Source organism: Simochromis diagramma, unplaced genomic scaffold (assembly GCF_900408965.1).
Source record: "Simochromis diagramma unplaced genomic scaffold, fSimDia1.1 OVJJ01000344.1, whole genome shotgun sequence".
NCBI classification, from domain to species: domain Eukaryota; kingdom Metazoa; phylum Chordata; class Actinopteri; order Cichliformes; family Cichlidae; genus Simochromis; species Simochromis diagramma.
Window position 1 is genome coordinate 3,516,382 of NW_024387375.1, and position 10,740 is coordinate 3,527,121.

The 10,740-nt window shown below is 38.5% G+C and overlaps 1 protein-coding gene across 1 annotated transcript; it reads right to left on the reverse strand.

Annotated features, from left to right (window-relative positions):
• Positions 1 to 4,560: 4,560 nt before the first annotated feature.
• Positions 4,561 to 6,540, reverse strand: LOC120719865 (extracellular calcium-sensing receptor-like). Its single transcript, XM_040009399.1, has 4 exons — positions 6,283 to 6,540; positions 5,372 to 6,166; positions 4,989 to 5,216; positions 4,561 to 4,861 (listed from the first exon to the last, which is right to left on the reverse strand). Exons 1-4 carry the CDS (start codon positions 6,538 to 6,540, stop codon positions 4,718 to 4,720), a joined length of 1,425 nt encoding a protein of 474 aa, XP_039865333.1. The 3' UTR covers positions 4,561 to 4,717.
• Positions 6,541 to 10,740: the final 4,200 nt, after the last annotated feature.

Here is a 10,740-nt window from a genome sequence, read left to right on the forward strand (position 1 = left end):
TTTCAGCAAAATGAGGGACACGCCCAACTTTGCCATTTAATGTAGCTTCATATCTATAAAATAAGGATATACACAGGTTCATTTAAATATGAATTAAAAATTTAAATCACAATTCATTACAAATGAATATGTAGAAAAAACATTTTTCCAATACATACTTTTATAGAGTACGTTTATACAGTACTCTTAGAGTAAGTTACAGTCATCCATTCACTTCCACTTTCACATCTGTGATGCATAGCTGTGATATTAAGATCTGTCATCAGTCTGATAGTAATTTCATTCTGAAGTTTACATGACATGCTGAAGAAAATTTACACCATTGAACCCTACTCTAAGAAACTGTCGTGGATTTAACAATGTCTTTGAAGTGTGGTTTAAGATAAAGTGTATAATGATTTTACATCATGTGTAGCACCATCTTGTATCAGTACAGAACCTGATGTCACTGGGTTGGTTGTTTGGTGTTAAAATTTTTTGCTAGATGCACTGAAATGGGGTAATCCACCTGTGAGCCGTAATGTTTGGGTTTGTAGATCACTTTGCAAATGACAGTTGTGTGGATAAGTACTTGCTTGAGTCAGTTACATCGGTGGTTCACCAGACCCACAAGTTGAAGTTGACACTGTCTGTTCTGTGTTTGCCATTGAGTCATGTGGAAAAACCAAGCGTCACATCAGCTGGCAGTGCAGATGTCCTTAACGTTCAATGAGTAACCTAGGCTAAAGTTATTTGTTACACTACTCGATACTTTCTCATTAGTCTGTAAAATGACCAGTTATGTTGTTTGGATGAGCTGCATTTTATCGCATAAAATATTGCTGATTGCATCCAATGGACATCTGCTCTGCCAGCTTGGTTTGTATACTGACCCAGCATGGAAAAATCAGATCTGGCTTTAGCCTGTTGGTCCAGTGAACCACTGGTTCACCCATGCAAACAGCCTCTCCTCTACAAAGTCCTCATATATAAAGTACTATACAACACTCAGCATTACAGTTAACAAGTGGATTCTCCCATTTCAGTGCAGCAAGCCATCAAGAAAAAAGAAACACCTATTGCTTAAAACATGGAAGGTGAACGTGGACAGCAGCCTTGTTTTTTTTTAAAGATAAAACTCATTTCCGCTGCTAGGAGCAGTATGACTCTTTTTAGAGCAGTGCTCCATGGGGTAAGTTACCCTTAATACATGTAGAGTTTAATGTCCACCTTCAGTAGCTAGACTTTGTGTCACTGACAATGGGCCAATCTACCTGGGAGACAGATTCCATTCAGCATCAGCAACAATGTACCAGATGTGAGATGAAGAGCTAACACAGCGCAAAGGCAAGAGTACATGATCAGCAGTTAAGAGGTATTTTAGACATTCAACACCAACACATTTTTTTTATTAACTGTAATTTTTGTTTACACTAACAACTCATGTTCTAAAGTACCATGTATTGTATTTCGTTCTGATCTTACACCAATGAAGAGCTTGACTGTTATTGCTGTTACCAATATATTAAGAGAAAAAAAGTTAATCTTTCCTGATTTCATTTGCTATGTATCTGTGTCTACCTGCTCTTTGAGAATCATGAATAAAACACATCCATGCAAAGCAAGTACTGTCATCAAGTTAGACTGTGCTGCAGTCAGCAATGGTTATACATGGAAGCCTGTTGATAATGAGAACGAACAAGATAGAGAATAATAGATACTCTTACTGTTTTTATCAGCATTTTATTGAATGTTATTCAAATCAAAACCTTCCCGAGTTTGACAGGACAAAATAAAAGCATGTCATGATGAATGTGTAAATGACTCAATAACCTTTAGCTATCAGTCACTTGGTATGGTTTTTTTTTTGTTGTTTTTGTTGTTGCTGTTGTTTAGGTAAGTTGCAAAGTAAGTAATAAAAACACATCACAAAGGAGAAGTAGTTTCTATAAAGACAGTATCAATTGGAGTGTATCCTGCTGACAGCTTCTTTCTATTCTGACAGGATGGTGACCAACTAATTATGTACAAATGATCAAATTAAAATCCCATTTTACCGCATTCATTTTTCAGAGTGAATTTGGTGCCTTCTTCCCCATCATGTATTTCTTTGTATTCTTCTCTGGTTTCGTTAGGATTATATAACATTTGGGTATGAAGATGCAAATTAGCAGTCCAAAACTGGAAGCAAGTATAGCAAATATTTCTACAGCAACACTGAACTTCCCAGGAGAGCTGACATATGCTGGGACAAATGTAATCCATACTGCACAGAATATCAGCATGCTGAAAGTGATAAACTTGGCTTCGTTGAAATTATCGGGTAGTTTTCGAGCTAAAAATGCAAAAATAAAACATAAAATAGCCAGAAGTCCTATATAACCAAGCACAGCCCAAAAGCCTATAGCTGAGCCTAGAGCACACTCCAATGTGATCTTGTCTTTAATTTCCTTAAAATTCTTAAATGGAAAAGGAGGAGAAGTTGTTAGCCAGATGATACATATGTTAATTTGAATAAGAGTAAATGCTGTAACACAGAGTCTCTGCTGTGTCTGCCCAAACCATTTTTTAACATTACTACCTGGACGTGTAGCTCTGAAGGCCATTAAAACAACCATAGTTTTTCCCAGAAGACAAGAGATACAGAGGACAAAGGTGATGCCAAATGCTACATGGCGGAACATGCAGGACCAATCAGAGGGCTGACCAATGAAGGTCAGAGAACACAGAAAACACAAAATTAAGGAGAAGAGCAGCAGGAAGCTCAGTTCAGAGTTGTTTGCCCTGACAATAGGAGTTTTCCTGTACTTGAAGAAAATAAGTATCACACCAATCGTCATGCATGCTCCGAATAAAGATGCTGCAATGAGCAGTGCCCCCATAATGTCTTCATATGATAGAAACACTGCTTCCTTCTTTATACAGGCATCTCTTCTGTCATTTGACCAAAACTCAGGTAGACATCTCAAACAGGTGACAGAATCTGGAAATGAATATTGAAGTAAATGTTACTCTTACTGAGTATAATTGTTTATGCCTGCATTTGCATCTACAACAGCATCCATGTAATATTCTACTGGTATTGTACAGTCAGAAGATGATAACCAACAAATATACTCAGTGACTGCTACACTGTTTTGTGGTTAGGTGAGGATGGATAAATGAGACATTTAAAGTGTTCAATAGCTCTTGTGATTATGGCATATTTTTTGTTTACATTTTAAAGCAAAGTGCATAATGTTATAATTTCTTTCCAAGGAGCACAGAAGTAGAAATGTTCATATACAAATTCATAAAGCTCTGCATACACCTCTGTTTTTTGGATATAAAAATTGGCAATGAAAAACCTCAAATACTATTTTGGGACCTCATTTCTGTTATTGAGAGGAGAAAAAAATGAACTCAATAATTTTTTCCATCAACAACAAACACCATCTACGATTGAGAGGCCTAAACAAGAATTATTATGTCACAGTAAGAAAGTGGACTACTGTATGTATAAATATGATTTTGTAAGCCGCCAAAATAAATACAGAAAATAAAGTGAACTTATGCAATTTAGCACAGACTACTTTTTGATTTCTTCTCGTAGTTCATCTTTCTGAACTACTCCACTTATACAATCCCAACAGAGCACTTAGATCGTCCAATCACATGCTCAACCTAGGTCTCAACTTAAGTCAAGAAGTGATCGGGCCTTTGCAACCGTGGCACCTAGACTCTGGAATAACCTCCCTGTTCATATTTGTACTGCCGAGTCTATCCAGTCTTTTAAATCTCATCTTAAAACCCATCTTTTTACTTTGGCTTTTGATTCTAAGTAGTTGGCTGTTCTAGCTTGTTGTGTTGTTACCTATTGTTTGTTGTCCTGTTTTATTGTTTTGTCTTAATTTTCTCATGCTTTTACCGACTGTGAAGCACTATGGTCAACATTGTTGTTTTTAATATGTGCTATATAAATAAATTTTAATTTGATTTGATTTGATGTGAGAAATTTTTATCTCATTTATTTTTCAATTCTAATTCATGACTGAGACCTGGATGAGCACCAGAAAATGGATGGATGATTTCCACTTCACCATATACCATATTCATATTGATAGCTAAAGAGGTTTTTACTGTATAACCATGTCCACACTGTACACTGAACTCAAGATTACTCTAAACAGAAGACTGTGTTTTTATTATGAATGTCGATTATGTGTAATATTTATAATTTTCACTTTGTTGTTGTTACTCCTTTATATGTTGTTTTATTATTTTGGTTGTATTGGATTATTATAAGGCATCAGTCCTTATTTTGACAGTGCAGCATCATTTATAAAATGACAAGTATTTCTTGTTATTTTATATTGGTTACTGGTATGAAGTGTGTTAAAATACCAGAAATGGTCTGAAAACCACGCAAACATTTCTTATTGTGTTCATATAGAGCTACAAACTGGAACAATGTTCTTGATCATGTCTTTATCTTTCTACAAATGAAAATAAACATAATAAAAATTCAACATGAAATATATGGTAAAGATGGGATTTAATTTACATTTCTATATGTGGCTTTACTGTTCATAGTTTAAGAAGGCAATCTGGATGCTGATGTTATCTGCAGTAATTATAAACAAATTATTTAATTTTAAAAACATAGTTAAAAATGATTCAGAAATTCTCCAATGAGCTTCTAACATGTGTTGGAAGTATTTATAACTGACAATAACTTGCCAATGAAATGCAAAAAGCCTTAAAAAAATATCACCACACCTGTAACGTTGCTGATTTCTCCCTCTGCACATCTTATACAGTCATAGCAGCAAACAGGCCTTCCTTTCTGGAGAACCTTACGTGTTCCTGGGGGACATTGCTCACTGCAAACTGACAAAGGCACCTGGATGAATTTTAAGTAATTTATTAAAATTTAAGCATTAAAATAATGGCAATAATAATGCAAAATAATTTAAATACAAACTGATATGTTAAAAGTAAAATAGAAGGGAAAATGTATCGCAGCGTACCTGCTTTGAGTTTCTTGCCCAAATTAAAGCTTTGCTTTGCAGATGTAGCTGTTTTTCTACAGCTAATGATGTATCATACAGACCAACTGTTACAAACTCCACAATTCCGTTTTCTCTTGGCTGCCAGTTTATAATGTCATACTTTGCTGCTGGATCTCCATTCTCATTAAAGTAAACCTCATCTCCTTCCTTTGTTGTGAAGTGACTCTTTCGTATGTGTTGTAGAATCTAAGACATATGACATAGCTAAATTAGTTTTGACAGATATGCTGAAAACGGACTGGCTGAAGAATATGAAAGAAACCATTTCTCTAAATTAAAACTATTTTCTTGCCAATGTGACTTAATATGAAAAATATAATTTAAGCTATTAAAAAGCTCACCATGAATTGATCTAGCTGCACATTTTTGTTACATGTTTTGTTACAACTCAGGGTATTGTGAAGTGCATGGGCCACTGCATACACTCCTTTGTAGACATTGTTAAAGATAGGCATGAGAGACATATCAATGAAGCTGTTTTGAACTCCAGTCATGTCTTCATGTCCAGTACACTCTCTCTGAATGTCTGATGATGACTTCAAGTCCTTGAACTTACAACTAAATAGCGTCTCCCAGAACTCGGTAAACAGTTGGTTATTAGACGAATTCAGTGGCTTCTCAGTCAGTATGAAATTTCTTAGGCCACTGACATGTGCTATGGGAATGGAAAGACCTATGGCACCATCCAGTATGTGATGTATGTCCATTTCTGCAGTTTGTGAATCAAATATCCAAGACTCAGTGCCTACCCACTGATACCCAGACAAGTTATGGTACAAGAACTCATGTAGAAGCACATTCAAATCTGGACGGGAAAGGAAAGTAACAATCACCTTGGAGGTTGAAGCCTTTATAATTTCAATTATCCTTTGTATTTTGGCATATGGATCTGTTCTAAAGAAAGATACTGAATACTCCAAACAGATGCCCAGCTGCTGTGCAGTTTCAGTGAATGTGGCCATGCCATTATTTCCATAATCACTGTTGGTTCTGATAGCTCCAACCCAAGTCCATCCAAAATACTTGACCAAATGGGCCAGGGCTCTGCTCTGGTAGTAGTCACTGGGTATTGTTCTGAGGAAGGATGGGTACTTGGTTTTGTCACTGAGACAAGCACATGTGGCCAAATGGCTGATCTAAGAGAGTACAACATTAAAAAAAAAAAATAAATAAATATATATATATATATATAAAGAAATGACAAAAAAATCTATCTATCTGTCTTTAGATATAAAGAAAGAAGTCTACACACCACTGGTAGAAAAAAAGGTCCGGTGACAGTAGCTAACGCTATTGTTGTAGAAGAAGAGGTTGCTCCTATTATGGCCTGTACATGTGCAGATGTGGTACATGGTGTCTTTGACGGTACAGACACATTACTATTAGCCAAAGCTAGTGTAACTCCTACACTTCTTGCAACATTGTCACAAGTATCATAGATTTCATAACCCAGAGAGATTCCTGGCAGTAGGTCTGTACTTTTATTAATCTCCTCAATGGCAAAAAGCATAGCCTGGGCAAACTGCAAATCTCTGAAATTTAAACTTAATTGAGACGATAATAGACACTTATGAATAATTTGCTTTGCATCATGTTCTTTAAAACAGAGACTAATAATTATGTATAAATCATTAAACAGCAACATAAGCATTTCAAACAACAATATTTGATGCAAACAATTTATAAAACTGAGAACATTAAAATATTTATCAAGTCTTATTAGCATCTACATATTTCAAGCAGATTCTTTTAAACTAAATTAATTTCTGCGGTGTCATTTACCTGGCGCATTGTAGTGGCAGAGGTTTATTCATGTAGGTATCCTTTCTCTCTTTCCAGCTTGTGTGAAAAGAGAACATCCCCCCCAGTATAATATCCCCATTCTTAGATAGCAGTGGGTTCTCAGGATCTCCTCTCTGTCTGCACACTGGCTCCTCAGCATGAGAGACAGATGCCACCAACAACAGTTGTAGAAATGCCCATCCCTGCTCTGGCCATTTCTGTGTTGATGTCATTTCTTGAGCTAAGCCACTTAGTGGCATTAAAAGTATCTTGATGAAAATGAAAGTGTACTGGTATTTATACCTTTCAGTGCAACATTAGAAATAATATAATAGTAACAGTGTATTCTCTATAGACCTACAGGGTTGGGCACAAGGAGGGACCTGCCCTAATTTGCATTTTAATGTAGTTTAATATATGTAAAATAATAGTATACGCACATATCCCCATTTAAATATGTAACAGTGCAAAACTTCTTAAAAATAAATATGCACAAAAAATTTTTTGCACATGGGAAATGTGCATTGAGCTCTTCTTATATGGCAATGAAGGTCATATATTTACTCTCTTATCAAGTCAATATCTTAATTAACAAGTGGATGCACAGAAATATTATTTACTGTATTTCATACAATACTTTTGGGCTACTCTTAGAGCTTTACACAACAAGTCACAGTCACCTATTCATCTCCATATTCACAGTGAAGATGTAATATTTTGAGTCTAAATTCATTTGCTCACTCTCACATACGTACATTCTTCTTTCACATTCATATATTACTGTATACATGTTTATGAGGGCATATTTCAATTCATTTCAATTCAGTTTTATTTATATAGCCCCAAATCACAACAACAGTTTCTTCAAACCACTTGATATTGTAAGATGAAAAACCTATAATAATACAGAGTAACCCCAACAATCACATGCAATCACTTTAGTGAAAGTGGTAAGGAAAATTTTCTTTTTAACAAGAAGAAATCAATGACAGAGCCAGGTTCAGAGAGGTGCGGCCATATGCCATGACCAAGTGGGGGTTAGGGGAGGGAGACAGGACAAAAGCCATGCCGTGGAAGAGAGCCACAGATTAATAATAACTTGTAATTAAATGTAGATTGATGTATAAGCACATGGTGAGTGAAAAGGGCTGAGAGAAGGAGAAACGCTTAGTGTATCATGAGATGCCAAGTCTATTGCAACATAAGGGTGGAAAAAGAGAAACATATACAAACTAGTGGACATGTCCACATGGCCTTCTCAGCTTTCCAGCTGACTCCTCTCCTCTCTCCCATCATGGGGCATCACTGAAAAAGGAAGACACTAATTAGGAGGATAAGGAACAGCTGCCCTGTCAGCCTCACTGGCATTGCCCCTCGAGCCTGCTGCTTCATCCCTCCCCTGCACCTACCCCAAAGACACATCCCCACCACCACCCTCACCACCTGGCCGAGACTGGGGAGCCATCTGGCCAAACCTACTTACCCTCCTGTGGGTGTGGGAGAGGAAGTCGGCCACTGCCATCTGAGGACCAGGCCTATGGATCACCTTGAATTTAAAGGTCTAAAAAGCCAGATCCCTCCAGGTGATCTGGGCGTTGGCATCCTTCATGCGCTGGAAGCACTGCAGCGGAGCAGGGTCTGAGCAGAGGGTGAATGAGTGTTCCGGGAGGTTGCGATGGAAATTTTTTTTACCTTAGTGTACTGATCACGTGTTCTGACGATAGTATACATATGTATTAGTGATATTAGTTATATATGAAGGATAACTTGTTTCCCACTCGCTGGTTGAACAAGAAGGGTCCTTGCAACTGGAAGAGGGAAGTAACACAAGCACTTTGTCTCCCGGTGAAAACTGCCTGAGTCTAGCCCCTCTGTTGTACAGGTGCTGCTGGGACTTGAGCAGTGTCTCTCATGATAACCTCCCCAAAGTGTACAGCTTTGGTCTCAGGTCCAGAACCTACTGAATCTGATTTTTTGCTGGGCTTGGACCTTCCTCTCAGTTTTCTTTAAGCAGGTCCAACACCCCTGCGGCTTTCTGCAGGGGGCACCTCATGCACTGCAAACAACAGAGGGTCTAACCAGCGATCACAATTGTGTTCATCCTTATGAATGAAATTCCGAATCATGGACTTTAAGGTCCATAATCCACGTGGATGCCCCGGCCAATAACATCTGGCCATTATTCTTTCCAGAGTTTTGTCATAGACAACAACAACTGTGTGTGTGTTCCTCTGTGCGAGTATCACAAATTACTCAATAAAGCCTATCATTTAACAATATGAAGTGCAAGTAGGTCCATGCGGCTTCAGGGTGCACCAAGTAACCATTAATTTCTATCACTTAGTTAAAGTCTGAGTGTAGGGGTCATCATGAGACTGCTTCAGTGGAAAATTCCGTGGGGCAAATCGTTGGAGCCAGCAGGACCTTCTAGTGAGGTCTACTCAGTCAGTACACGCTACTAAAGGTTAATATCGCATCTCCACACACTGCCTCAACAGGTTATTACACCCCAGCCAATTCATTTCCAGAATTAGGGGATGCAACAGGCACGAGCTAAGTGCAACCTTTATCCCATGCGTTTTTCCCTTGTATTTTAATAGCAGCAGCACAGTGGGGTATTTGTGAATATCCCCATGAACAACTTAATCTTCACCCACTCTGCTTCCAACAATGTCCTGGGGTGAACCGTGAACTAGGGTATGCTTGCAGCCCATGTCCACAAAAGCCTGCTGTATACCCCCTTGACACCTTACCAGAGAGCAGCCAAAGCGGAACACCCAACTGACCTCCATCAGCTAACAATCCTGTAGTGGGTGTCCCGACCGACCACACTTTCAGCACTCCCACCCCTAGTGGCTTGGGTGCAGTGCCTGTTGTTGCCAGGGCCCAGGGTGGCAGATCGGGAACGAGTGGGTTTGTGGAATGTAGTGGTGGCTAGCCCTAACCCACTCCGATGAGGCAGGGCCTGCTGACCGGCTGGCTGCGGCCCTCCTCTGCTTGTCTCCATGCAGCCAGATGATCCTCAGCTAGGGTGACCACAGTTTCCAAACTCGCTGGCTGGTTGCAGCAGTCTCTATGGGCAGCCTCTGTCTGACAGTGGGTGGGAAGTCTGAGACTAATTGTAGTTGGTTAGGCAGGAAGTCTTCTCAAGGTTGTACAGTTTGGTGGTGAGGATGTCTGGGATTGTGGTGTTGAACGCTGAGCTGTAGTCCACAAAGAGCATCTTCATGTAGCTAATGTTGTTCTACAGAATGATCAGCGTTCTGTGAAGGGTGATGGCATCCTCCATGGACAAACTAAGTAAATGGTAAATGGTAAATGGTCTGTATTTGTATAGCACTTTACTTGGGCCTAAGGACCCCAAAGCACTTTACACTATACACAATCATCCACCCATTCACACTAGGGCTGGGTATCGTCACTGATTTCTAGAATCGATTCAATTCCGATTCACAAGGTCCCGAATCGATTTGATCCACGATTCGATTTAATTCGATTCGATTCGATTCGATTTAAATCTGGGAAATTTTGACAGTCAGAAATATAATTCAGATCAGAACATTTACATATTTTTGTATCTATAAAAAGGAAGCTGACACTCGCAAGACTTTATCCAAGGTGTGAGCATCACAGCAGATGCCTTTGTGTCAAAGTAGCTGAAGATAAAACACAGAAAAACATGAAGGTGATTTTCCTGGCCTGGGATTTTATAAAAATATTCTGCAGTACATCAAAAACGAAAGAAAACCATTAATTAATGAACATTACCTCTGACGTTACAGCGGTTTTATTAGACACACGGCTAAGCATTTTGCATTTTGAATAATATTAAAAAGTTTCAATTTGTTCAGTAATGAACAGCAGAAATGAGGTTTTCTTTTCGGAAGAATGTAAAAGGGAAAAAAACAGCGGCCGACAGCGCTGTAAG

Bases quoted from the DNA above. Each gene is read 5' to 3' on its own strand.
- LOC120719865 (XM_040009399.1), bottom strand. From the start codon at position 6,540: ATGCTTTTTGCCATTGAGGAGATTAATAAAAGTACAGACCTACTGCCA. The intron at 6,167-6,282 runs GTGTGTAGACTT...GTACTCTCTTAG, and splicing joins GACCTTTTTTTCTACCAGTG to ATCAGCCATTTGGCCACATG. The intron at 5,217-5,371 runs GTGAGCTTTTTA...CATATGTCTTAG, and splicing joins TGCAGCTAGATCAATTCATG to ATTCTACAACACATACGAAA.